Source organism: Symphodus melops (genome assembly GCF_947650265.1).
Source record: "Symphodus melops genome assembly, chromosome: 3".
Lineage (NCBI taxonomy): Eukaryota > Metazoa > Chordata > Actinopteri > Labriformes > Labridae > Symphodus > Symphodus melops.
The window spans coordinates 20,240,964-20,268,926 of record NC_136693.1 but is presented as its reverse complement, the minus strand read 5'-3'; the positions used below and the strand labels follow the sequence as shown (position 1 = coordinate 20,268,926).

Genomic DNA, 27,963 nt, shown 5'->3' with positions numbered 1-27,963 from the left:
AGTTCATAAAATTGAGACGCTCACTCAGAAGTATTCAAGCTTTACCATATTTATCAAAGAGCAGTCATCAAAAATAAGACATTCTACATACATTCATCAGAAAATAGCCTTTTGTCAGATGGGATTTGCCATATTTTAATTAAACAAGCCTCTTAACATATCCCAAAGGAATTTACCAACTCAAAACATTGTGCAAGTTACGTTTTCATTCACACTATACATCTGTCCGGTGTACAAAAATCAGAAGAGTACAAGTCTGTCTCAGTCACAGAACATCCCCCACTCACTGAACGTTTAAGACTATGGCATAGGCAGTCTGATAAGATGATCAAATGCAATCCAGACACTTCACACTTCAAAATGAACCTTATTCACTGATGATTTATTTATTAACTTTATTTGGAACATAGCAAAAGACTATTTACAAATCTATCAGTAGAAACCTCTGGTCTCCACTGGGTTGGTTGCCTTTCTTCTTAAATAGAAAAAAAACAGCAGGCCTTGAAATCTTAAAAGTAAACATCAGCAGAAAAAAAAAAAAATTAAAATATTAGAGAATGTAAATAAAACCTCTTCAGCTGAGGCAATTTCACTTCAGTCTCTCTGGTTTACTAACTCCACACTGATGCTGTCCCTCGTTTCACTCTATAGCAGAGACTTAATGGTAGCAGGAACATTATAAATGTCCAACACAAAATGGCCACAGATGCGAGATTATGCGAGTTTGTAACAGTGCTGTGTAAACTCCAAAAATATAGTCCACTCACATTGCTGTGCACAGCCATGTGTTTTGTCCCAAAATATATTTTCATGCCTACATGTTTTATTTCTTGCCCTACAGAGAAGTAAAGAAAGAAAGAAAACTGCAGCACTGCGAGGCATCTGAGGAGATATAACCGTTCGAGGAGTTTATGCATATACACTTTAATTTGACAGCTTCTGAAACAGTTTAAAATCTTCTGGCTGCTGACTGAGGTTCAAAGGTTTACTCCTCATTGACCTCCTCAGAGCTTCTTCCTCCGTGTGACGGGTTTGGTGAAAACGGTGTCCATTATGCGTTTGCGTCGAAGGTTCATGTTGGTGGCAGGGACCTCTCCCTCCTTTGTCCTCCTCTGTGCTCGCTGAGGTGGATCAGCCGGGCTCGGCAGAGGTGAGATCAGGTCCACCTGTGCTATGGGAGGCGGCTCAGGAACGGCTTTGGATCTGAAGGTGGAAATAAAATTTTAAAAAAACGGCAAGGGATGATTTTTCTTCAACACAAAAACATAAACAAACTAGAGTCCTAGTTATCATTAAGCTACATAGAAGTTATACTACTGGTAGTTAAAGCCCCCATGAGGGGTTTAAGGCCGGCAAAACAGACTGAAATGAGTACTGATTGACTGACCAACAAATGCATCCGAGAACACGGATATAAACATTGGCTGTTTTGAGTGTCAGATCAACTGATTGATAGCACACTGCACAAAGTCTCTTTGACATCTAGTTAGAGGTTAAGATTCTTCAAGGTTGGTTCATTTGACTGTTAAAAGAACTGTTTTTTTTTGTTGGTGAAAATCAGTACTATGGGATAAACCCCCTGTGAACTGAGAGGTAGTCCATGGGGGGGCGCCAAAATCAACACAAAACTAAAATTCCTCACATGAGGTTCAACCCTTGACAAATGATGACATTGAAATAGCTCGCCTAAAACATTTGACCTAAATCTTAAACTCCCATCTGTGTTGAATCCTTTGTATCAGTGCTGCTTCAGGAATGATTCATTCCTCACACAGAGCGACACCATCAGCCCCGACTCTCGCTCTACAGGGACGAGTCTGGGAGGTCACGCTCCGCTCAGTCACCCATCTGTGTTCATGTATTGTGTCTCCTGCATTGGTGTCATAGATATAAATACATAAACAGTTGTATAAAAAGGAAACAGGATCTTACTTGGCGGTTCTTCTGCCTGTTTTTCTCGTGCTAGCACCGGCTTCTTTTTTATCTTCCAGATTTTCTTCTGTGTCCTAAAAAAAGAAAAAAGAAGAAGAAGTAAATACATTTTGAAATTGACAAAGACTGGACCACCATCTGCTCGGTGTTTAGCCGGAAAGGAGCGCATGAATTACACGACTTAGGAAAACATTTAAACCTCATCGGGGGCTGAAGCACTTACATGAGGAGCATCAGAGGCTGCTTTCACGACTCTTCTCCTGCTGCGAGTGACCGGTACAGCAATCTCTTCACTCGGACCCGGGGACTCGGCTCTGCTGGCTGACACACAGACACAACGCAAACCATGAAATAAACGCACCTGTGATGAAAGTGATGGATGTGTGTGTTAACGGGTACGCTGCTCACCTCTAGTTCTTCTGCGAGAGGGCGAATAGATGAAGAAGGAACGCTCGTCTGGACAAGACTCTGCTTCTTCTTGTTCGGGGATCAGAGCGTCTTTACCGGGAGAAACGGATTGAATCTGCTCCACGGACGACTTCGTGCTCCTCTTGCTGGTTCTCACCATCTTTGAGACGACTCCTCCTCCTCCTGTAATTGTTACACAAACAGCTTACACTTCATCCCTGTCCATGTCCAAATAGCAAAACCTCCTTGATTCCTTTCTTTTCCAGATATATTTCCTTGTACGTACCTTCCTGTTTCTCCTCTTCATCCTGAAGTCTCTTGATGAGGGCGTCAGCGACAGGGGTTTCAGAGTCCACCTCAAGCGGCGAGTCCAATAGGGGAAGGTCTTCTTCAGGGTGATCCCAGAGTTTGCTTCTGGTTGGTCGGTGGGAGTTGGTGCGAGCAGCATGGCTGCTGAGTTCAGGCTGGTCGCTCTGAGGAAGTGACACAGGGACCAGTTTGACCTGTGATCGTTAAATATCGATGAATGATTTATGAACATGGGAGATGAGGGATGAAATGGCAATAATTCAAAATGATTGTATGGCAGTAAATGTGACTGTTTTCTATGAATTACACATGAAAAACTAATATGAATGAATGCACAGTTGAATCCTTACTTGTGGATAAACACTGAGAGATATCTGGTTGGACTGTCGAGTCCTGGAGTTGCGTTTAAAGACCTCGGCCTGCTCCTTCTCTTCTTCCAAAGCCTCTAGAGGCGTCTGCACCACCTCACTGCTGCTCATGGTCCTCCTGCTGGATCTCCTGGGAGTGTTTACCTCAGTGATCCTACGTTTGGCCGGTGTGAGAGTCTTAGAGCTCGCTCGTCGAGAAGCCTTTGCGTCGGGGACGTCATCCTCTTGTTCCTGCTCGTCTTTGATTTCCGGCCCCGTGGCTGCAGACTCCTCCTCGCTGCCGCTCTGGCTCCTTGTCGAAGCGGCTCTCTGGGAAAACCGCCGTCTGCCTGGGGACGAGGTCTTAGACGTCGACGCCGCAGCAGCGGTGTTGACAGTGGCCTCGCCCTCTTCCACTTCACCGTTAGAAGGCACCTGCTGAGCTTTGCGGGCACTTCTTCGAGGTGTGCTAGCTTGTCCGTTGATGTCTTTGTTCTGTTTGACTTTCCTCGGCGTACGACTGGGTGAGGAAGGGACCAGTTGGCTCGTTTCCACATCCTCTACTCTCCCGTCCTCCTGCGGCTCCTCTGGGAGAGGGGAGATGAACGTGACCATCCTGCCTCTGGTGGTTCTTCTTGTCGGGGTTGAAGGAGCATTCCTTTTCCTCAGAGAAGTTGGGGTTTCCGGCACAGACGGCTCTTCTGGCTGACTGTCGGAGCTCAAAACATCAATCTTTGTTGGCTTATCTGCTGCAACTTCTTTTTCTTTTCTCTGTCCCCCCCTGGTCATTTTTGCCGTTTCTTTCTCCGTCTTAAAATCGTCGAGAATTTGCTCTTCTTTCTCTTTAGAGATTTGGTCATCCTGCTGCGTCTCCTCCACAACAGTGACCGTCTCCACACAGGGGGAGATCTCAATGTCCATGACAACTGGGCCGTTTTCTTCCATTTTCTGCTCCTCAGCCAGGTTTGGTTTATCCTCCTCTCCGAGCTCTTCTTCAGCTGAATCGCTCTTTGTAACAGAGTTTTCTTCATCCATTAAAGTTTGAAGTTCTTCCTCAGCAGGTGTTGGTTTATTCTCCTCTATGGGCTCCTCTTCAGCTGAATCGCTCTTTGTAACAGAGTTTTCTTCATCCATTACAGCTGGAAGTTCTTCCTCAACAGGTGTTGGTTTATCATCGCCGTCGTCCTCTTCTTCTTTTATCTCCTCTTCAGCCGAATCGTTCTTAGTAGTAGGGTCATTTTCATCCATTACAGCTGAGAGTTCTTCCTCTGCAGGTGATAGTTTGTCCTCCTCCTCTTCATTCTTCTCCTCACTCATCTTGTCCTCAACTGATTCATTGTCTGCAACAGAGTCGTTGTTGTCCGTTACAGCGTTTTCCTCTGAAGGTGAGCCAGACTCTGAAACACCTTCCAGCTGCTGTTTTTCAGACAATGTTACCGACTCTTCTTTCGTTTCTTCTTCAACATGTTCTGCCTCGTGATTTTCAGAGATGATTTCACTCGGTAGCTCAGCCTGCTCAGACAGTTTTACAAACTCCGCTTCTGTCTGTCCTTTTTCCTCAATTCCAGCCAAGCTGTCCATCTCTGTCCTCTGGTCCTCTTCTGAGACCGGATCGTCAAGGCCCAAAAGAATATCCTCAGGCTTGGCGCGAAGTCCATCACAAGACTCGATTTTTGAAGACAGGAGGGGAGAGAGCTCAGAGGATGGAAGATCGCTTTCCATTGGTAGGGTGTCTGCGTCTTTGTCCCCATCCTCTTCCACGTCCAGCATCAGAGAGAAGCCGCCTTGGGTTTCGCACGTCAGGTCGCCCTGCATGGTCTGATGGAGCTCAGGAAGATCCAGCTGAGAACCGTCCACGAGACCGTCCTGCCCCTCCATCAGCTCCAGGGGGACCAGGAGAGTGGTGGAGGGTTTGAGCTCCATGTATGATGATCCTTGCTCTTCCTCATCTGCCAGCAGGCCTCCGTCATCTGCCCCGAGTCTCACATCATCCTTAAAATAAAAGGATTATATAAATCTGTAAAAGTCTTAAAATCTCATCAGCTCTGTGTGTGTGTGTGTGTGTGTGTGTGTGTGTGTGTGTGTGTGTGTGTTACCTTCATCTCAGCAGCAGGTGTGATCAGAGAGAACGTTGCAGCCTCCGGCTCTGACAGGAAGTGCGCGTGTTCCTCTTGTATGAAGATTGAACTGGGTTGCAGGGGAGGCAGCCTCCCGTTACCCTGAACCTCCTCAATGATCTCCACCTCACTACCAGAGTCCTCCTCCTCCTCCTCCTCCTCCTCTTCTTCTTCATCGTCCTCGGTTTGATCAGAATCCTCTTCAGCTTCTTCCTCAGACGCAGGGCTGGAAAGCTCTTCACTATCGTTTACGCTCACAACAGCTGGGAGATACGGAGGAAGAACAAGCAGGAAAAAAGGTGTGTGAGATAAAATAAGTTGAGCAGTTTGAGCTGCAGCGTTGACTCTGCTGTGGCTGTTGTAGTGTGTGTGAGCTCAATATAGCAATACATCATTTTCCTGACTCGTTTGATACAGTTTAGTTATCACATTTGGCGGGTGCCAAATATGGATATTTTATTTCAAAAACATAAGACTGGCTGCATCATTCATTCAACGTGCAAACACAAGGAAGAAATGATGCAGCCAGACTTATTGTGTGTGTGTGTGTGTGTGTGTGTGTGTGTGTGTGTGTGTGTGTGTGTGTGTGTGTGTGTGTGTGTGTGTGTGTGTGTGTGTGTGTGTGTGTGTGTGTGTGTGTGTCTTCCTCACAGTGGGAGTCTGTGCCTGTAGGCTCAGAGGACGTCACAGAGGTTGTAGATTTCTGGCTGGTTAAAATCGGTGGGGCTTCAGCAGCAGCCGGCTCCTCCACTTCCTCCTCACTGAGAGAAGAGACAAGGTTATTTTTAAACTGTGCAAACACGCAACAATAAACAGAGAAGACACGATAACTTTAATCCACATCCTGTATCTATAGTTTTATTCATGGATTAATACAAACAGACTTTGATCTAACTGGTAAAATGGACTGCTCTTACAGCACCTTTTGTCTTACCTCTTCTGACCACCAGGAGCGCTTTTACACTACCTGTCACATTCCCTCTATTCACCTTTACAGCCAAGGACACTATGTAAAGTGGCCATCAGTGTTAACCAATCCCGTTCATTTCAGACTTAAGTCTGAACAAAGAAACAAAAAACGAGGAGCGATTTGGCGCTCAGAGTGTCACTGAAGAACATCATAAATGTAGTGTGCAGGAGTTGGGGATCAAACTGACAACCAGATAACCCGCTCCACCACTGAGCCACAGTAGCTCATAATCGATATTTTCACGTCTCTTCTTGATGTAATATTCCTGTGGTTGCTTATTGGCCCGAATGATTCAATCAGAACACAAAATTATAATCTTTTAAATGTGGCTTTATGTTTTACTGAAAGTTGGGATAAATCCTTTTAGCCAGAAAACCTTCAGAGAATATGTCGTTGAGAAAAAAATAAAACATTTTTTTTTTTTGATCAAAAGAAAGCAGCACGTACTTGTTGAAGGATGTCAGAGTCTGTGATGCATCGTGGATTCCTGAGCGGCCGAGCAGAGAGGTGGAATCACCGTCAAACAGATGTCTCTGCACGAACTCTGTCAGATCTGCTGGCAAAACACAAACACAAGTGATCTCCATCTTTGACTTGGTAAAAACAAACAATCAGCAACAGCTCAGTGAGCCAAGACTGCAGCGAACGAGAAAAATGAAATATGTAAGTGTGTCACTCATACCTGTCGATGGCTCAGGATCTTCTTCAGGGTCACATGAGGGTCCAGGTGATGCTTCCTGCTCGATGATCTCCGTTAGTTCTGTGGCCTCTGATTGGACGTCCTGTCCTGTAGTGATTACCAGCTGATGCTGAAGGTCGGCTTCAGGGACAGGCTCTGGGCTCTCAGTTACCTTGTTAGAAACTAAACAAAGATCACGTGTGAGCATAGCATTAACTTCATTGTGGTGCTAATGCTGGTGTCTTATAATAAGTTGTGAATAAAAAAATCGGAGCGTTAATTACCTTGATTGTGACCGGTCGACTGCTCCTGGTCAAGAACTGCAGCCCCTTCTTGTCTGCTGTTTGACTCGAAATGCTGTTCGTCTTCATTTTCAGACAGAACTTCTTGATCAAGACCAATCTGCATCACCTCCTCAGCTGTTTCGTCTTCCGTGACTGGGGGAGTGTCCTCTTTGTCGTCATCCTCAGTGTGATCTTCTGAGGTCAGGGGAGGGGTTTGCTCTGTGATTGGCGAGGGCATTTCCTGTTCTTCCTCTTCCCTCAGTCCTTTTCTGGTCAGTGTCACTACCACTTCGTCTTCCTCTGAAGCAGCATGCACCCCCTCTCCTTCCTGGACCACAGAGAGCGGCGCATCAAAGAACTCCAGGGTGGTGTCGGTTGAACGCAGAGATGCCTGGCTGGTGTCGAAGCTCAGGCTGAGGTGTGATGGTTTGGTTTCAGCAGCGACTTCGCTGAGGGAGGAAGGCTCGCTCTCGAAGCATCTCAACTCTGGAGAGGGAATACCCCCTTCTGGAGGCAAGAACTTCACATGAGGTTGTGCCTCTTCCTCGTCTCCATCCTCTTCCTCCTCCGTAGGCTGTGAGGACCAGATCTTACGGGAGGCCTTGGATAGCAACGAGCCTCTGGTCAACAAGCTAATCTCGCTGTCTGCTGCCATCTGGAGAGTTCAAAAGAGGATTGGAGACACGTTTTACAATCAAGACAAACTGACACTCGAGAAGTTTGCTGAAACACGTCAAGGCGGATATCGGTGAGAACAATGTCATCCACTTATATCAGCTGATGCTTTGCATATGGAACACAATTTGCAGTCTTATAACAGATCTTTAAACCCATCCTGCAAACAAAAAACCCAATTATCAAGCGTGAGCTAAACTTCTTGAAACGGGAGCTAGCGGTCGACAGATCGTCTATCTTACCCCGTTAGTCCATCGAATGCCCTTCTCTGGCTCAGGAGATTCAGCCTCTTCGATGAAGGTGATCCGGCTCTCTTTGCCGCGGGGTGGAGGCGTAAGGGAGCGTCCTGGAGAAGCAGAGGGGGTGGCAACGGGTGTGGGCCTCAGGCTGCTGCGCAGGATGGACTGTGGAGTGAAGGCTGAGAACACAGGACCGGAAGCAGCCAAGGCCCGAGCCCGCTAAGAAAAAGACATGAAAAAAATGTGATTAAAAATCTCCAGGACAGGTGATGAAGGATCAGTGAAATACTATACTACAATACTTGTGAGAATCCCACATATGACGGTTCACCTTGACGACCTGCGGCGTTTGCAGAAGACCAAGCTCAGGTGCCTTGCTGTTGCTCTTTGGAGAAATCCAGGAGCTGGGAGGTCTGGGGGGGCTGAGCAGAGGGCGGGGGGTCTGACTGGAGGGGTGAACCACCAAGTCCATGAGCCTGGGACACAGAATAGAAAATTCATGGATGGTTCTGATCTTCACTGTATGAACAGAACTCTGCTGTGCATGCATGTAGCTCTTTGTAATGTTTATATTTGCATAACTGCGTTCACATTAGCAACACGATCTACTACGATACAACGACTACAGAAAGAGTTACTGCTGATGTCTAATAAAACTAAGTGTATGTGGTGGCCTTGTTCTGAAGCTTAACACCATTTAGTAACATGCTTACAACACAAAGGATCAGACTGTTAGAATTACGGGGTCTGGTAATGCAGTGATTAAACTTGCAGGAGGCAGAATATTTAAATGATATAGTTCTTAGCCTCAGATTTCCTTTTGTATTCACACAAATGTCTGTGACTCATGACGGTACCTTGACTTTCGTTTGGCGGTCATAGTGATGGGGGTCCCCAGGAAGGGGTCAGGAAGGGCCGAGGAGGAGGACTTAGGGCTCTCAACATTAGCAGTCCTGAGGTTAAAGGTAAAACAACGTTATAGGCAAATCCATCCGAATAAACCTTGGGGTTCTATTTGGGTGACTTTTGTGCTCACCTCTTTGCTGGTGAGGATTGCGGTGTTTCTCCATTGCCTAACCACACTTCCTCGATCTTTGTCAGGAGATTGTTGATGAAGCCGGCCCTCGACATCACCTTCTCAGTGGCGGAGCGCTTGGTGATGGTTGATAGTGGCTGCGGCCGAGAAACTGGAGCCCAGTGTGAAAGAGTTACTATCCAAGAAGACTTTATGAGTAATGTGTAAAAGACAAAGAGTTGGTGGAGCACCTCTCCGTACCTTCTCTGTGGATGGCGTAGGAATGCTGGTAGGGCTTGGCTCTCTCCATCGCCAGTTTCCTCTGAACTCTGGGTAAAACTTTGCCGTACTGATCCAGTATAGAGTTCCTGGTGTTTGTTCGTTCTTTCAGCTTTGGGTCTCGCTCATTCTAAAAACAAAAGAAAGATGACATTTGATCAAGTGTCTACTCTCTATAAAATACAATGTTGTGTTTTTTTACTGTTTAGAGAAGACATTCATTTTTATGCTTAATGCATCACAGTTTTGTTTGGATATGTGGTGTTTCAACATGTAATTCTCTGAATGTGCCAAACATACCACAAGGTTCAGTTTGAGGCTGTGGTTGAGCTGCAGGGCAGGAATGTAGTTGGCCTGCTGGAGGTAGTGGACCATCAGCAGCTCTCGGTTCTGGAGACCTCCTGTCCCCTGGAGAAACTTCTCCAAACATTCCTGAAACACAGAATAGAGAAACATGGGTTTGTGCATTGAACTGCATTGTCTTTAAACTAACCGTGTGTTAACTTATAGCTGTCCTACCTGCTCAGCAAGGCCCAGGGGCAGTTTGAGCAGCTCTTTGATGAGGTCCAGCTCCTGGCAGCTCTCATACAGGAATCCCATCAGCTCGGCCATGTTGAGACGACTAGAGTGCTGCCGAAGTAAAGACCACGCCTCGATGAGACACCTGGAAGAAGGACACAAAAGTTTGCCGTCAGAAAAGGATTTTTTTCAATTACAAAACTCCAACACTGTTTTTAATGAGAGAAGTGCACAGATTTGATTTCCTCGTACCGGTTGTGTAGCAGGACAGACAGGCAGAGTTTGGCTTGTGCAGTGGAAGAAATTGGGGGTTTTGTGACTTGAAAATATCGGAGTGCCACCGAGTGTTGACCCTGGCACATGAGAGCTTGCAGGACCCGCTCGTGCTGCCACTTAAACTGACACTGAGAGGACGCTGGATGCAGGAGCAGCTCAAATGAACTCTGACAAAGACCAGGGAGAAAAAATAAATACTTTCAGAAGAGCTATGCACAGGAAAAAACAACAGTACATCTAACAAGTCAAAAGAAGTTGTAATAGCTGTAAGTGAAAGTCAGGAACAGATGAATCCATGTGTACCTGGTGGTCATGATGGTCCAGAAGCCAGAGGCCCTGTACGAGCTTGACCAGTCCAATGGGAATGGCAAAAGCTGTGGGGAAAAACTCCACTGACGCTCCCTCCTTATTAGGGAGGGATTGCATGACATCGAGCAGAAGGTAAATCACCTGAGCCAACAAGTCAAGGCACATATGTAGAGAATATTCAATTTAGTCCATCAATGAGAGATTTGGGGAGTTTTGATCAGATTTACAAACTACAACCTTTCTAAATGGAAACAAAGCATAGTTGATAAATTATAATACTCTAAACATAACACCAGGTATCATGGATTCACAGCTAAAGGATTACAAAAAGAAAAACTTTGTAAAACTTGCATATAACCGTTTATTCTAAAATAACGTATTCAAGAGAACAGGATGTAATCAAACACTAGCTGACGCACACACACAACTTTACATGGTAGCGTTATTGATCAAAGGATACAATCGCATGTTTGGCAGCTTCGTCAATATTTTCCAGTAAATAAATGTCCAACAAGGCCTGTGAATCAAAAGGTACAAGACAATTATTTTTCATAGAGCACAGAAGCCACAGGTGCAAACTCAACGTGACACAGACGAGAAGGTCGAAAATACAGATTTAGAATGCTTACGTGCAAAGATGGTGGGGGGTACTGCCCTGTACCGCCTTCATCCCTTTTCCACAGGTCGGTCAGGCGATCACCACACTGGCCGACCAACCCGTCAATCATCAGGCAGTCTGCACACCACTTGCCCCTGAAAAGCAGCGCCAACATCAATCACATGAGGAAAGAGAGAGAGCTTTATCTCACTGTAACATCTTCGGCATTTGTTGAGTATTTGAGACACGAGAAGTATGAAGATATAAAGATTAGCTGAAGTCATTCACTCGGACTAGATTTAAGATTAAGCAGCTTTGCATGAAGAAGACGACTCACTTAGCCAGCCTGTTGAGCTCCTCTCTGCGTATCGTATAATAGTTGCCGATGACTGAGGGAGTGTAGAAAGGCCTGGAGATCTGGAGCACGTCATCGTCTGATGCGAAAGGGCGGATACAATTCACAGACAGAAAGTAGATCATTACATACAGTTGCTGTAGCATTACATTTAGTTTTAGTTGACTTTCCTGGCTCGAGATTGCATAATGCTTGAAGTTAAAAAGGATCTTTAATAAACCTGCGTCCCACTTCTTTATCAACTGCTTCTAAGAAACGGTTGTGTCAAATAGCTGGTAACGGGTTTTTTTTTAGATCCTGTTGATCCCTGAAGCACTTCACCTGATCCTTCGGGCAGTAGACCAGTACGACAGAACCAGAGGACCACTTGAGCGTATTTGGAAATGAGACTGGACACCATGTTCTTGTTCATCAGACCCACCAGACCTACACACAATTGGAAATATCACTACAACGCTTAAAGCCAATGGCTACAAATGACAGAAAAACTATAGTACGACAGCGTCCTGATTGGAAGATGACGTGTACATGTGACTTGATGCTGCACCTTTCTGTGTGAGCTCCTGAGCCTCACTGAGCAGACAGTGGAAGATGGTACTGAGGTTACTGAGCAACCTCTGGCTGTGCTGAAGCAGCTGCAGCGTCTGAGGGTCTGTGAAGTTGGATGAGCTGTCAAACAGCGGTGCACCTAGACAACAAGCAGGAGACAGAGAAAAAAACCCAAGAATAGAAATAGTTTATAAAAAACCTCAAAGAAGTGGAGGCATGAAAAAACATGTACACGACAACTACTATTTAAATCCTTAGGGGTTAAAAAGGTTAAAAAAGAACTATGGAATTAAAGTTGTAGTTTCCATCAGCCTTAAGAATAACAATACCCTACATACAGGTTATATAAACATATGATCTCATACATTTAAATCTATCAGTGTAGTCAAATGAAGGTTTGACTGATGTCCAGGTCTTAAAACTTAACATTACATACACTGAAAATCACAGCACAATCGATGATGCTTATTATGAGTTCTGTTAACAAATCAATTCAATCAAAACATACAGATTCCATCCAGTTCTTCCTTTGTCTGTACTACTTTGTTCCAGGCCCAGTCCAGGATGTAGCGCAGGTTCAGAGCGGAGCCTGGTTGTTCTGTTAAACAGGGACAGAATGATAAGTATAAGTATGACATAAAGGAGGAAAGTAGTCTGCATGTTTCGGTGGGGAATCTGAGAAAACGTCTATTCCTCCTACACGTGACCATGATGAGCACAGAAACAAATTTGAGGGCAAAAAATGGATGGCAATCTCAAGTAAGACTCCACACCTTCGGCAGTCCACTGCTTGATACAGCCAGTGATCAGTCCCAACGAGCTGGTCTCTACCGCTGTGGACAAGATGGCATCCAGCTGCTCCTCCTACGGGGCAACATCAAGTTACATGTACAACAACAACCAAACTTCAGAAATCTAATATGATGCATGGAATTTTTATTTAGAGAAAACAAAAGCAGGAGGAACAGTGGCCTGAAATATGTCATGAAGAATGTACCTGAGAGAGGCTGGAGGCCTGAGCGTCAGCCAGACGAGATGAGAGGAGGCCAGACATGAGGCAGCGAGAGTAGCTGGAGGAGATGATGTCACTGGAACAAGGGGCAGCTTTCTTCAAAAAGCTCAGTGTCTGTGTATGAAAGACAATATTGAGGCGCTGGCAAGGTGCAAAACACTTTTTTGTTCCATTTAATTTAAAATAGTTAATTTATTATACAGCCTGGATGATGCACAACACATCCAGGTCATTCAGATTATGAACAACAGAAAGTCACCTCTTTTTGATACCCAGAGCAGGTTAAGTGCACTATTCCAGAGTTGAGCAAACAGGTAGCATCTGTGACAGGGGAAAAAAAATCTTAGTAAAACGATATTACAACTACAAACCTCTGCATGTCTGTTCTTGCTTATTCCTAAGCAACATAAAACGATGAAAGCAGTACGCGGTGATTCATCCTGGAACAACATTGTACACAGAGTGCCTACACGTACCAAAGTTGTATGTGGTGGGGTTAAAGTACTGTTCTGATGGGGGGCAGGTGAAGGGCATGCCTCTGCTCAGGCTGCGCTCGTGCACCACCACATCCAGGAAGAGGTGCTGAGACACCATCTGCACCACAGGGTCCAGAGACCAAACCGCCAGGTAGGGACAATTCTGCAGAGACTCCCCCGTTCTGACAGAAACAAGAACAGCAGAGCAACTGAAATTCAGGGTCCTGTTTGCGTACAATAAATATCTAACAGCCAGCACCGCTGCTCATCGATCAGCATTGAACAAACCCTTTGTTACCTTTACTCATTTAATCTGTGACATTATTTTGTCTTGCACGAAAACACTCACGGTAATGACTGAAAACAAAAACATTTTCTTCCATCTTGTGTTTTATCAAACTACAAGGAGAATTTATTTGATCATAACTTTGCATTGTTAATTTGTACCACAAGCACATTTACTTTCCCCCAAGCTTCTATAATGTTCTATATCTGTCCCTCTTTCTGATCAGTTAATTTCAATTTAATTCTCTGGACATGTTACAACTCCACTGTACCTTAAGGAGTCTGGCATTTGTGCGTGGTACCAACGGTTGATGTCAAAAACCCCGATGTAGGTAGATGGAGTCCCCTGCCCGTATGCCCTCACTTGCCAGCTGAAGATAGACACGCTGGTGTCTGGAGAGGCAACTGAGAATGGGAAAGAAAATGCAGTAAAGTGACAACGAGTAGAACTTTTCTTCTTAATCTGCTGAATTTGTTGTATTCCAGTTGAAATACGAATGTTAATGTTTTTTGTTTAATGTTATTATTGTTATTGCATGGCCTGCGGAAAAGTCCTTACATTTCACTGCACACCTGTATGAGCACGTGACAAATAAAAATCTTGAATCATAAATCAAATCTTCACTGGAAGTCCAGTTAGTGGAAAAACACCCCAAAAAACCTCTTACCTTCGTTCATGCTATCATCTCTGTCAGGATGAGCTCTGAACTTCTCAATAGTTTGGCAACTCAGCAGACGGGTGTTGGTGGCCTGGGCCCTGAGAGGGAAGGCTGGGCCACTCAAGTCCTGACTGTAACGCTCCTCACAATACTCCAGACCCTAAGCCACAAAAAATTAACCATGACAAAGATTCAATCAGGTAAGTTAAGAGCCGACAAGCATAGTATAGAAATATTAACAAAGTGAAGAGAGGAAAAATGTAGTTGTAGACTTGTAGGCACAGCACACCTCATAGAGGATCTTTCCGGAAGCTAGACACTTCCTTTCACTGAACGCCAGCTGAAGCAGGCGGAGGCTGACCATATCTCCCTCACTGTGTGGGAGTGAGAGGAGACGAGATATGAGCGTCGGGGAGAAAAACAAACAGAAATAAACCATGTTTTCCCGTTACGCAGTGTTTGTTATGTGAAAGGCTTACAGGTCCTGAGAAGACTGAACGGCCCAGAGGTAGCAGCAGTTCCTGGGGTCGTTTTCAGGTTCCTGGAAGGTGAAGGCGTGAACGGGCACCCTGCCGCAGTCCAACTGGGAGTGGTATCTATATATGAATCAAACAAATCAAAATAAACACAAAACTATAAACTCGAACAGTGAGTTAAAAAAAGACATTTAAATCTACCTACCAGGGCAGAAGATTGTATTAGATGCAGTGTTTGAATTATTAGGAGCAAAGATCTCTTTGATAATTGTCCACTTTTTTCTACAAAGCATTAAGTTCTAATAATAATCATGATAAAGATAATTTTCGGTATTCAAACAGTATGTTTCAAAAACAAGTTACAAAGTGCTTTACATAAAAAAGTAAAAACAAATCCATAAACAATAATACATAAATTGACAAATACTAAAACTAATGAGGAGGTAAATTAACAGGTATTTGTTATAAAAATAGACACCCGTGCCCAAATCACCCATCCCAACCAAGACAAGAGAAAAGGAAAAACAGTAAGGAGCGTCTACAGACAGAGTGATAGAAAGAACAGGCGAAGGCAGAGCCAGGGAGAGACGCTAGCCCCGTTTCCATCAAGAGGTTCAGTTCGTTTCATCTTAGTACGGCACGCATTTCGTGCCGTTTTCATAGACTAAAGCCGGGAGAGATCCACAAAATACCGATTTGTACCATCCTACTTTTTGGGAACCTTCCGTTGGGTAGCCAAGAAAATCGATGTGACCCTAAAAGGTGGAGCTAAACACTGCAGTCAATTGATTGGTCAAAATAATCTTTAATTCTCCTCACGGCACTCAGCCTTCTCTGAAACAAAGCTGGGTTGTGTTTTGTAATAAAGAGCCACATATCAGGGACAAAGTAGATGAACTGCTGGATGCCTTCCATCGTTGGTCTTTGTTTACTGTGTCACGTGTTTCTTCTTTGTTGAATTTATGAGCGGGGGTACCCTGAGTCGCGCTGCAATGATGTCACACTATCACGTAGCTGACGCGGCTATCGGTGTTCGGCTTCGCCTTCCATATAGGGCACGGGTGGCTGTAGAAACGCAAACAGGATCAGGCTGTACCGAACCAAACTGTACTGATCCGTACCGGACCGCTTGGTGGAAACGGACCAGAGCGCCACTGAGTTAGCCTTCACGCTCTGAACCCCCATGAGATGAGAGAGAATGTTAGAAAGAGGTTAGAGAAGGCAGAGCCAGGGCAAGAAGCCTCATGAGGCCAGTGATGGAATGTGGCCTCATTTTAAATCAATCCATCTATCTTTCTTCTTCACTTTCACAGCATACAGAAAGTCTGAAGAAAAACAAGGACTCACTCCTTCTTCAGCGCCTTCATGTTCCACAGCTGTAAGTATCCATCAGAAAACCCCACTGCCAGCTGGTTGGTCCTGGAGATATACTGCAGAGCTGTGGCTCCGACTCCAGTGGGAGCATTCAGCTGGAGACAAAGATGTCTGCCTTCTCTGGTGCTGACTTCTCGAAGTCTGGGGATCTCCGAAGGAGATTTGGTCACTACCTGCAGGTCTGGGAGTAAACAGGAGAAAAATAAACAGGAGGAAGCACACACACACAAAAAAGAAGCAAAAAGAACATGTACATCAGCATAGAACATTTAAACACTCAAGCAGTGTCCTCACCTGAAGCCTCCAGTTCACTTTGGCTGCAGGACAAGTCATCCAGGCACAGGTCCACAAGCAGAACATGGCCTAGGTCTGTCACTACGGCGGCAATGCCAAAGAACCAGCGCAAACTCTGGTGAAGATGCTGGGTCGACGTGCTTGCGCCGCCATAACTCACCAATGGTTCAATTGCTGTTATCTAGAAAACAGACAAGGATTGAAAGGATACCAAATGTTTTAGAACTACAAATTATTCCATAACACTTGTGAACTGGTGCCTAAACATTTGTATGAGCTGGCTTAATTTCTGTTTTTGCGTTCATCATGAGAAGTGGACCCTGACTGAAACTTACCCTGCCTGGTATTACCACAGCTTTGACCACCCTTGACAGTCCTAAGTCATAAAGACACAGCACACTGCCCTCTGCTTCCTCCAGGCCTACCAGCAGCCCAGATCTGTGAAACACAACAGTGAAGGAGTTAACCTTTCATGTCTCCTCTGCATTGTCAGCAATATTTTTTGACCTCCTGAAGCTGATCCTTACGGTTCTAGACCAACAATCCCCTCAAGTTTGAACAGCAATCAATGGTTTGTTTTAAAGTGATTACAATCCACATCAGACAGTGATAAAAAAAAAAAAGCTCTGACCGTTTGAGCCAGCTGAAGTCCCTGGCAGCCAGGACACTGGGTGGATGCTCTCCTCCGCCACTGAAGCAGTACGCAGAGAGCCGCTCTCCTGTTACTGCATGGACGACCTCCAGGTGAGGGCCACAGGCCAGCCAGGCCAGCCCACTGCGGCCTTCACACCCAGGGAGGACAAGGAAGTGAAGAGGGAGGAAGATAAGAGGGAATCATCACTGTCAGAGGTTTGTGCTCTTAAGAACAAAGTAAAGCTGCTATCTAAGATGCCATGACGATGTAGATATGCAACAAGCTGAAACACAATAGACGGCAGTCATGTATCATGTATTACTATTAATAATTCTTTATAGGTCATGTTAGATTGATTTGTGTTGTACTCTTCCAGGGAGAAGAGGAGTTTCGTAAACATTTTGTTGTGATTTGTTACAGCAAAAAAGTCCATTTTATAGATAGATGAATGGTTGATCTAATGTCTTCACAGGTTGAATTATAATTGTTTGATAAAAACTGGCTTACCAACGTTGAACTTCCCATGTAGCACAGAATCTAGGGTGATCTCATCTTCCCCCAGAGCGTCGACAGTAACTGCTGGGTAAGGCAGCAGGCTGCTGGTGACTTGAGCAGTGAGGTTGTGCATCTTTCACTGCAACCATAAACAAAGACAACATGGGACAAACAGGAAGTTAGAAAGAGCAGTAAGTCCATTCATCCTCAACTTGACCATTTTATGATGTGCATCATCCTGCCCTTCATACCTGCTTACAAAGCAAACGTCAATAAGAATATTAACAACCCCTCTGCAATCTTCTTACTGCACTCCTCCTTCTCTGTAAGTCCACTTCAGGCTGTAATTGGTCTGCTGGGTGTTAGTGAACAATGGAAGTCTGTGTTTCAAACCACAGTTGTCAGGAAACATGCTGTCAGAAAACTTGCAGACAACTGGAGCTACGACTGCACTGCCTTCAAATCAAGAACCCAGACATGCTGCAAGCCTGCAACACATCTGTTTGTTTGCTGATGTGGATTGTGCCATTATGTTACGATATAAACGTCTGGAGTAAAGCACTTGCATATCGTTAATAAAATATTCCCCTAAAAATTGTCCTATTTTAATTGTTCTCATTGCTCACTGAAAATAAATCCAATGTTTACAGACCTACAAAAAAATCTTCTGAACTATAGTTTGAGAGCAGGTGTCATTACGTCTTATTACATTAAAGGTTTTCTTTTTTTAAGTGAAATAAATGTAATTAGATAATGGCTTAACATTTTTATGTTGTAAAAAAAAAAGACCCCTGTAACTGAAACTCATAACATTAAGATTAAGGTTTGTTTTTAAATAGAGTAGTTTTCTTCCTAATTTTTCTGGTAGTATCATTATGATGATTTAGCCTTCTTGTAATGTTATTATTAACTATTATGGACCAAAGAGTGTTTATGCTGTCCCTCAGACCCCTTTTCACCACTTCTGCTCCAAAAAGATAACATTATCTACAGCAGCATGTTTCACACAGAGGCACTTTCAAGGCCAAGTCAAACTAAGTAGAAACGAGCTTTACGTGTTCAGTTTGTCAAAAGGACACAACACTGCCCTCTGTGCCCACGGGAGAAAAAAACACAGCACATTTCAAGTGAGCTCCCGCGCAACCCTGCTGTCACCACGCAGCCACATGCCTTAAAGTCAGACAGATTTATTTATTTATTATAATCAAAACTAAACATGCCCGATGCGATCACATACCAGTACAGGACAGGTCCCTCTCAAGGAAATACGCTGCTTCAAATAACTCAATCTTTCCTCGCCAAAATAAATCTGTCACTCACGTGTTTCAGTATTTAAAAAGTTAGAACAATAAGAGATAACCTCTGAAACGGTATCCTCACCTCCCTGTTTGACACAAAGTAACTTACAAAAAAGTCCTCACAGGACTGATGAGACCGTGATTATGTGTTAATTGTATTTCTGCATCAGTTAACGGGCCAGTTAGCTCCTTAGTTTATGAACAACATAGTCCAGCTGTTAGCCGGGAGCTAATCTGGCATAATGTAAACAAACCCAGATTGTTTTATTTGTATAATATTATGATGCATATTGACGTTGATCACTGCCAGCTGTATCTATTGTTATAATGGTCGTACTGTTTGTTTGTTTTTTTACAGGTGAACATTTTTTTTGTAGCGTATGTATACAAGTTCCTCACTGCATTAGCAGGCTACCCGGTTAGCTTGCAAGGTCATGCAGGATTACAGTTTATCTGAGTTCACAGTTCAGCTAGCTCACCTAACTGCACACAAACAGGAGCACTGGGAGTGTGTGATGCCAGCAGGTAGCATCTCAAACTGTGTATGCTTTTCAATGATTGAGTTGGAAAAGCAAACCCACCACAACAGTGTCTAGCATTTAGCCCTGATGTCTGATTTCATTACTTAAATCTGGGTGGCTAACTAGCCTAGCTAGTAAATGCGTTAATATTAGCAACATTTGGGTTTATGCACTTTACATGTTCCAAACACAATTAACATCAGTATTTTACCATTGGCAGTCTCACGCGTGAAGTCTGATCTTAACATATATTATTAGTTGATTTAATTAGATAAATCAGAAGTTTAGGAGACAAGCAGACACTTAGCTTAAAGCTACAGGTAAAAACATCACACCGTTCATAATCATCAACAAAGAACAATGTTCTGCCATTACAGCCTGTAATGATAAATAAACCACACTTCAGTCGTATAGTTAGCACTTCCAGCTCCGACAGAAAACGTGATGCAACGTGCCGCTAACTGCTACCAACGTTACACTAACCTGCACGAGGATCACGGCTTTATCACAGCCACGAGGGGTTTTCTTTTACCAGACCAGTCTCTCCACTTCTCCTCTTCTCTGTCATAATCCGCTACTTCTTCAAGTACAACCCATGTAAATAGCCCTCGGAGTGGAGACGGATAGACCAGCACGTAAAGCCTCCTGAGACTTCAGGCTCCGATACCACTGAGCGCCATTTCCATGGTTTGGACAGCGCTCGCTTCACTTCTTCTTCGCGGGCTTTGTTTTTGGCAGAGTAGACAGAGCGGCGGTCTGGTGCTGCCCCTCACGGTCTGGGATGTCCTAGATTAAACATTGAACCTGCCACACGCATTGACGTGTGTTAATGATTTACCGGAATGCCCTATTTCATTAGATTCCTCCCACAATAATTGTCTCTTACTGGGTTTAAGTGCCCACAACATTGATGGTTTACAATCCACTTCCCTCAAGAACAAAAAACAAGTAAGTCCCCGGTTTGGTCAATTCGAAACTGTTTGGATTATCTTTGTTATGTAGCAAATTAATATAACTTCTAACTTCATGTATGAATTAGCTGGGTTTTTTTTAACATTAACAAAACTCAACAGAAATATCCACTTCTTCCATTTTGGTTAATTCAGCAACTCTAGTCAGCTTTTTAGAGAACTTAATTAAAGAAACCCAAAGGCACAAATAAACTGTTGAAAAAGAGACATGCATTAAAGTATGAAAATACATTATTGATTTTTATTTATGCTTATGCCTTGTTCTTCACTTGTGTAATAGATTTTTTCAAATCTGTTGTGACATCAATGGAAGTCCAGTTGTCATGATAAATCAAATATTAGGGTACTATGGTACACATTTAAAGGGGAAAAAAGGCTCAAGTAAACTTACTCAAGACACTGTCTACATAATGTGAAAACAAGAAGAAAGCAACAATTTAGCGCCTTATTGGCGATCAAGGTGGACACAATACAATGACAGAACCTAACACACATCAGCTTAAAAAAAACACCTTTGTAGTGAAGAGAACAGCATCATATAATGTTAATAATGCTTGCAAAAGGGGCATTATATCATGTTTGATTTTATGAGATATACAACTCTCATAAACATTTTAAAGTTTTGCAACTAAAGAGGCAATATACAGACTTCTCCCGAAGACTCAGTGCTTAATTATGTCATCATAATGCAAAAGACAACAAATATAAGAGAGGTAGCCTGTGGAGAATGAAGTGAAGAGATTAATCATAGGAGCTATAGCTCTAATAATTTGTGACAGTGCTGCCTTAAGCCGTTGAAGAAACAGGATGCTTTCCAGCAGTTTGACGCTATGGTAGCACATTCTTTGGTATCTGCTGAAAAGGCTGTGCCAGACAAGCCATATCACTCTTTCCCAAAATGATTGTTTATTAAAAACAAAACAAATACTTAAATAAAAAAATGTTTCCCTGTATTTGCCAATATTCTGCTTTTAAACTCGTCTAACCAGTGACGTCAGAGAGTAATGAAAGAGGACTATTCTGATTTTGGGATTTCTTCTGCATCTGCCGATCAATCATCTGGTCAAACTCTTGTCTTTCTCTGAAACAAAAAAAAACAAAACATTGGAAATAAAAGTTACTGCTCATATTTAGTATTTAATGTTAAATCTGGTTCCTTAATGGTATCCAATCACTTACCTGTTGCTTACACAGCGTCCTCTTAGGTACTTTTCCTCTGCCTTTTTCACTGAGACTTTGTCCACCCCAGCTATGGCATAGATGATGGCCTGCACAGGACAATAATCTCAGCTGTACCACATTACCCATGAACTGCATAGTAGGAAACCAACTTTATGCTTTAATGGAATAAAGCAACACATTAAAGCCCTGATGGAAGTTGGAACTCACCTCAGGAAGAAGCACATCCAGGACAAAGGGGATTTCACCATGAATTTCCATGGATTTCACCTCAGCCAGACAAGGGTGAGTGGTCACAGCAGTTGTATAGAGCTCATTCAGGTACATGAAGACTTGGTCTAGCTGCTTTTCATCTTCCAGGTATACGTTCACAACTCGTCTACGACTGGCACTTAAAAAGGAGCGAAGCCATCTGGACTGCTGCTGCCCACGGATAACAGCCTGATAGGAGAAGGATACAAAGAGGGTGGACTTGTTCATCCATGAACTGGCTTGTTGCATGTGTTTTTCAGACTACATTCACTGACAACTGAAATATCATCAACACTGAGTTTCTTTAATCTCTTTGCTGACTTTCCTTACATCTGCATAGAGGATATGTTACTCTTTTGCTAATCAACAGTAGAAAACCCCGCCGAGCCAGCAAGGGTCAGTGCACACACACACACACACCTCATGTATAGACCTCATTTAGATACATGACCCCAACCAGTTTTATTCATATGAATACATGTCCTCTTCTACATAAACACATATACAGTATGTCAAACATACTCTGATCCATGGGCTACAAAGGCAAAGGTGCACAAACACTGAACTACACCTGCCAGTACTCTAGTTATCAGAGTGTCAGGATTTTTTGCAGCAACCGTTTTTGTGTACATGTCCGGTTAGGTACGGTATTACTTCTAAATGTAGTTATGTTGAGGTCCTGTTCATTTAGACAATTGGACTGTATGTTCATATATGCAATTTATTTTTTTGGGGAGGGCGGGTACAGAGTATATATTGCTTTAGTGTTATTCATTAAGTATGTACTTCCTTTTTTTTCCCCCCAACAAGAAACTGTGCGAATTTGGGTTCAAAATAATCATGTATGGGTCATATTTAGGGTGCATCTGTTTTTTTGGGTCTTCCAGCAGCAGAAAAGCTTTCCCCCCTAATGGACAGCCCTGCTCCAAAGATAACCCTAAATACTATAAAAGACATGCAGACATCTAAAATTAAGTGGCTTCTTTTTTTTAAATGTACTAATTAGTCGGCTGTGTCAGCTACAGACCTATTTGATTTTTTACAAATCCAGATGATTTCTTGTTATTGTCTTTTGATGATCTGTATATTGTATATTTTGATTTCAAAAACCCAAAAAGTCGAACACCATTCTCAGTGATTCAACGCTGGAAAATTCAATGAAGTGTTTTTGAAGTGTGTTGATCATTAATGAGACACGTCGAACTGCCGGGGGGGTTATCACACATGGTACTAAAACTGGAATTCACTTCTACATAATGGGGAGAAAACTTCCAAGTCAAAAACTGGTGTGAATTAAGGAGTGTTTGCTTTCCCAAGACCTTTAACAACATTACAATATTCAGACCATCTCTAATTCATCAGCAAACCACTGATCCTTTTCATTCATCTAGTATCTAGCATTATTCATCTAGTTTACATTTGATCTATTACGTATAACTTCTTGTTACATTTCTGTTTATTTATATCTTTATGTACAAGCTACTACAAACCAATTGCCCCAAGGGGGATTAATCGAGTTGTTTGAATGGATGTGTATCATACCAGAAGCCGTCCTTCCACCATGCGCTGCTTCACGATGAAATGCACAAGCTTCTCATTAGCACGGTTGTGAGCGGCAAGACTCCGGTCTGGCAGCAGCCTTTTTGAACTCCCGATGACCTTCTCATGCTGTTCACAAAAGCTGTCCTCCTTATCATCATCACATTGCGCCTCGAACATTGGATCACTGGCGATGGTTAATCTCTCAGAGGCAGCGTACGGGTACTTCCTCCTCACAGGATAGCCTGAGGTCGTTGAAGATAGAAGGTAAAGATCAGCGTCAGGAGAAGACAGGGCTGCTGGTGAACTCAAGTTTCCATTCTGCAGTAGCCTAACAATGTGTTGAACTTACTCATATCGTGGGCAAAGAACTCAATGAAGGAGCCTGAAAATGAGCCACATGCTACAAAGACAAAACGTGATCAACATTCATCAAAAATTCAGTTGTACTTAATAATAATAATACATAGTATTTGTAAAGCACATTACATTTTTAAAATGTATTTGGACCAGATTGTATTTATATGATGCAGGTAAGTAAGCAGCAAATGAGGAATACCAACCAATCCGTATTCTGTAGTCCGTTATGAGCTTCAGGGACCACTCAATCACAGCAGCATACTTTTCTTTGGCTTTACACTATAATAATGTGACCAGCATGGAAGACACAGTTGGCTTTCATCATAGCGGCATTTTAGAATGTTGAGTGTTTAATTTGAGTGCAGGTCTTACCACCAGCTCATCGGCTTCATTACAATCAAAAGGCTTCAGGGTTTTCAGAGACACCGTAAACCTGTAGGAGCGCAAACATTCAACTACGTTACCCACCATGAAAGTGCACTCGCAGTTCACTTTTAAATGGTTGTAGCTGTAAAACAGAGCTTTTACTTCCACATTTAGTGAGATTGGAAAGTATTTTAATTCAATTTGTAAAACCCAAATAAGAGCTTCTCTAAACTCTTAATCCTAAACATCATAACAGAAATTCTAGTGAAGAAAAGGTAAAACAGAGAGAGAAAATACCCCTTATTTTTCTGAATCAATGGGACTTCAATGAAAATAATGCTGGCTTTTTGCTGCTTACGGTTCACGCTTTTTACCTGCAGAGAAGAAAAATGTATGAATTACAGACAATTTGCAATTTGCCAGGTTTAGTTGTGTTGACGAAGGACCTTCATGTCCTGTGTCATGAATGTTAACAGCCCATAATGATTTCAAAATTAAATGACTGAATCAAACCTGTCTACATCTTCCAAAATGTTCATTCTAAAAGTTGATATAGTTTTCATTCGGCAAGTTTCAGGATATAATTGAAATAATCATTACAATTACATTTTAGGATGAAATAGAGTTTGAATAAATAAAATGCCCAATAGTCTCTCAATCAAGTTTCTGAAATATGATAAGTCGCTTATTTCCTTTATTATGATCATTATTCTTGTAAACATTTTTTACTCTTGGTACGGCAGTTCAGCTCAGTGGCTGGAACATATGACCTGTGCTGTCTGTTCAGATCCCCATCAGCTGAAACCTAGAGCACAGCTATTTTTTCTGTGCACATGAAGAAACTATTATATATGTACATGTGCAGAGGCTACTGTCCTTTCAGCTGTCCCGGTTTGATTCGGACCCTCGTCATTTTCGGCATGTCCTCCCCCCACTTTCTCCTCCCAATATATCCTGTCTTTTTCAGCTGATCTATCAAAAAGGCCTCAAATGGTCCACATATATATATATACATATATATATTTCTTAAAAGCTAAATATTGAATCCAAAGACTTTAACATAAACAAATTATGTGAAACTGCTCATCCACACAGGTGTTTAAACTCACCAACGCAGGCCAGAATGGATAATTTCGGAATTTATGCCACACAAACACTCCTTCTGTTATAGATGGAGGCTCTGAAAGATAAAAGAACATACAGTCCCTTAGTACACAGTGTGTATGCACAATACTGTTCATATGTCAACGAGTTCATCTCTCTCACTTTTGTCCCCCTGCATTAAGAAACTCGGTAGCTCCTCCTCCTCCTCTTCACTTTCTTGATCTTCTTGAAATGACAAAGGCAGCATCTGATGCTCATGGTGACTCAGCTCTATTGATAGATCTGAAGACAGCAAAGACTCGTCCTCTTCTGGGGTGTGAGTAAGGAAGGATGCGTTGGGCAGCAAGTACACAGAATTAGATTAAAGAATTGCAATCACTAGGATAATTACATTATGAGCTGATCTATATCATTAAAAGTGAGTCTAGCAAATACAGATACACACAGCATACAACAATGGACTCTGCAATAATGTGGAGGATGCAATGTTGATGTTCTTCTGAATTACACAGCTAATAGTTCTGTAAAAGCATGTATGTTATGTGACATAATTACCTTTCTCTGCTGCATTAAACCTCTCCAGCTCAAATCTTGGTCTTGAGTGAACAGTTGGTTTAGTGGCACAACCCTTCTGCAAATTCGTTGCTTTGCACTTCCGCGTCCTCCCAGGCCTGCGCTTGGCCGGTGAACCAATGGAGTCACTGCCACTCTGCTTCAATCTCACCCTTTTTCTGGTTTGCATAGGCTGGGAGGCATTATACCCCCTAAGTCGGCTCTCATATTTTGATCTGCAGCGCAGTGAATTTATCTCTGATGTTTGCTGGGGAACAGATTCAAAGATATCGTTTAAGATGATCACAGATTTTAACTCAAAAGGTAAATACAGTATCTAGTGATAAAAAGAGGGGTAAAACACCTCAAAGTGAGTGCAGAGTTGTGGGTTTTCCAGCTCCACTTGTTTGGCTTCTGATGAGGACTCTGAGATGTCAGGTAGTATGTCAGTGGAGGAGCTGTGGACTGGTGTGGAGGTCAAGGGCTCTGCTGGAATCTGTCCCCTTTTTCCTCTTTGTCTTTTTGGTGTCTGTGGTAAGGTGCTCTCAACCAAAGTATTGACAGGAACAGAGTTTGACTTGTCTGTCGCTTGAGGAGAAGCATGGGATGAGGCAACTTTCTTTGTTGGTGTCCTTTTAGGTTTTTTCCCTTTTCTTGTTTTCAGTAGTCGACCTGAAAGATAGTTTACGGTCACATTACACATTACACATGAAATAATTAATCAGTCTCTCAAAAGCAGGATATTCACCACATGAGATTACAACTTTAGAAGTCTGGCCACCTTTCATAGTTGCATGACTTGGCGTGGTCCTCTTTTTTGTGGTTGTATAGTCCGGTAGAAGTGATCAGATGTCACATTTAGGGCTGGTTTCCTTCTCCAGGCCGATGTCTGTCGGAAGACAAAGATGGAAAGGTCATCAAATATTACTAAAACGACTCTTAATACAAAGGACTTTGGTGTGAAACTCGTTGAATACGAGCATTTTATAAAGGGGTCATAACAGCCAACAATATTAACTAACTTACAGAAAAACACGTCGCCAAGAAAACAGGTTAAAAGATAACGAAGTCCATTAGCTCAGGAATGATTTTTTGTGTGTCCTAGGTAACGAAACGCATTCAGCTGTAATGTTCCCTGAAGGGACTTAGACAACCATTTAATACTTTAGCAAAAATAAATAAAATCACGTATGTGCAAATGAAACCTCTATAAAAGCAGGGTTCATCGTGAACAGAAAAGATGCTCAGCTAGCTTGAATGCGTTAGCATAATACCGCTAGCAAAATGATTGTAAACAAGTTGGATCAGGACATTTGTTGTTAATATGCTAAAGATAGTAAACACAAGCATTTACAACCCACCAGAACAGTGACAGCGAACGCATTTGTTTGTTGCTTATTCAGCAGTGCCAAATGTCACTAGGTTACATAAAGACATATAAAAGATGAAATGCACACGCAGCTCAGTTCTTACTTGGTGCAGAGACGCAGACTATACACAGATTGCTTGGCAGGCTCAAACTAAGTATTAGTTACGCTTCTAAATATCCATTCCAAAAACTAACAGGTTTTCTTCTTCCCTTTCTGTTTCTCCTTAGTCTAAATGGTGGTTCTTCACCGGTGGCGAACCACTATCGCCACCTACTGTTGGAGTGTGGACCTATTTACATTAACAACGATTAACAATAAACTTCTTTTCATTTGGATTCTTCAAATAAGATTTCAACACCATTCCAGTAGTACATGCTATTGGGATAATTGTTTAATACAATGTTAGTAGGCTACCCAACTTCTGCCAAACGGAGTCATTGATGAAACTGCTCTTTTTTTTGTCTTAAAAGTTAAAATATGATTGAATGAAGGAAACCTTTATTGCCCCTAGCGAAATTTGCCTTGCAAGGACAGCATGAAAATATCGAAAAAATCATTAAAGCATTGCATGATTACATGTTGGGATTTCAAGTAGCAATTCAATGAAGTGCAGAGTGCCAAGTTCAATAATCACTGCTTGTTGAGCAGCTCAATGCTGTTTTGTATGTGATGCCACTTTCAGTCCTTATTTGGTCATTCTGTACATGTGCCCTGAAGTTCAGATCCCATGCTCAGAACAAAGGGGGTGCAGAGGGCGTTTTTGCTACATTTCAAAAACCTTTAGGTTGCTCAGAGACAAAGCAAACAAGAAATTAACTATGGAGACATAAAACAGTTGTGTTTCTATTTGTTCCAGTTTCCAGGCACTAAAACATTTAATTCTGCC

At 42.8% G+C, this 27,963-nt stretch overlaps 2 protein-coding genes across 5 annotated transcripts; both read right to left on the bottom strand.

Moving 5' to 3' along the window:
• Positions 1-33: 33 nt before the first annotated feature.
• Positions 34-20,169, bottom strand: ahctf1 (AT hook containing transcription factor 1). The gene is made up of 40 exons (XM_079340366.1): positions 19,868-20,169; positions 17,578-17,704; positions 17,068-17,218; positions 16,772-16,874; positions 16,437-16,617; positions 16,116-16,323; positions 14,772-14,888; positions 14,582-14,666; positions 14,302-14,452; positions 13,906-14,038; positions 13,349-13,530; positions 13,132-13,193; positions 12,858-12,986; positions 12,634-12,724; positions 12,369-12,458; positions 11,859-11,999; positions 11,633-11,737; positions 11,294-11,390; positions 10,988-11,111; positions 10,819-10,875; positions 10,353-10,499; positions 10,026-10,216; positions 9,774-9,918; positions 9,555-9,686; positions 9,237-9,384; positions 8,997-9,147; positions 8,818-8,913; positions 8,292-8,436; positions 7,964-8,179; positions 7,047-7,701; positions 6,766-6,945; positions 6,531-6,639; positions 5,765-5,874; positions 5,093-5,376; positions 3,000-4,988; positions 2,627-2,843; positions 2,341-2,523; positions 2,156-2,253; positions 1,933-2,006; positions 34-1,203 (listed from the first exon to the last, which is right to left on the bottom strand). The coding sequence occupies exons 2-40, from the start codon at positions 17,696-17,698 to the stop codon at positions 1,005-1,007; spliced, it is 7,797 nt and encodes a 2,598-aa protein (XP_079196492.1). The 5' UTR covers positions 17,699-17,704; positions 19,868-20,169; the 3' UTR covers positions 34-1,004.
• A 399-nt stretch (positions 20,170-20,568) lies between these two features.
• On the bottom strand, positions 20,569-27,514 carry LOC306821587 (PWWP domain-containing DNA repair factor 3B). 4 transcript variants are annotated; one of them, XM_079340102.1, is made up of 14 exons: positions 27,181-27,514; positions 26,490-26,596; positions 26,072-26,395; positions 25,711-25,975; positions 25,318-25,461; positions 25,161-25,231; positions 24,349-24,425; positions 24,058-24,118; positions 23,889-23,964; positions 23,678-23,728; positions 23,329-23,570; positions 21,745-21,975; positions 21,535-21,623; positions 20,569-21,436 (listed from the first exon to the last, which is right to left on the bottom strand). In XM_079340102.1, the coding sequence occupies exons 2-14, from the start codon at positions 26,493-26,495 to the stop codon at positions 21,337-21,339; spliced, it is 1,737 nt and encodes a 578-aa protein (XP_079196228.1). In that variant the 5' UTR covers positions 26,496-26,596; positions 27,181-27,514; the 3' UTR covers positions 20,569-21,336. The 4 variants fall into 4 exon arrangements, with proteins under 4 accessions (XP_079196228.1, XP_079196226.1, XP_079196229.1 ...); XM_079340100.1 differs by having other exon boundaries at positions 25,318-25,464; positions 27,181-27,361; XM_079340103.1 differs by having other exon boundaries at positions 25,318-25,464; positions 26,072-26,379; positions 26,489-26,596; positions 27,181-27,351.
• Between the last annotated feature and the right edge of the window lie 449 nt (positions 27,515-27,963).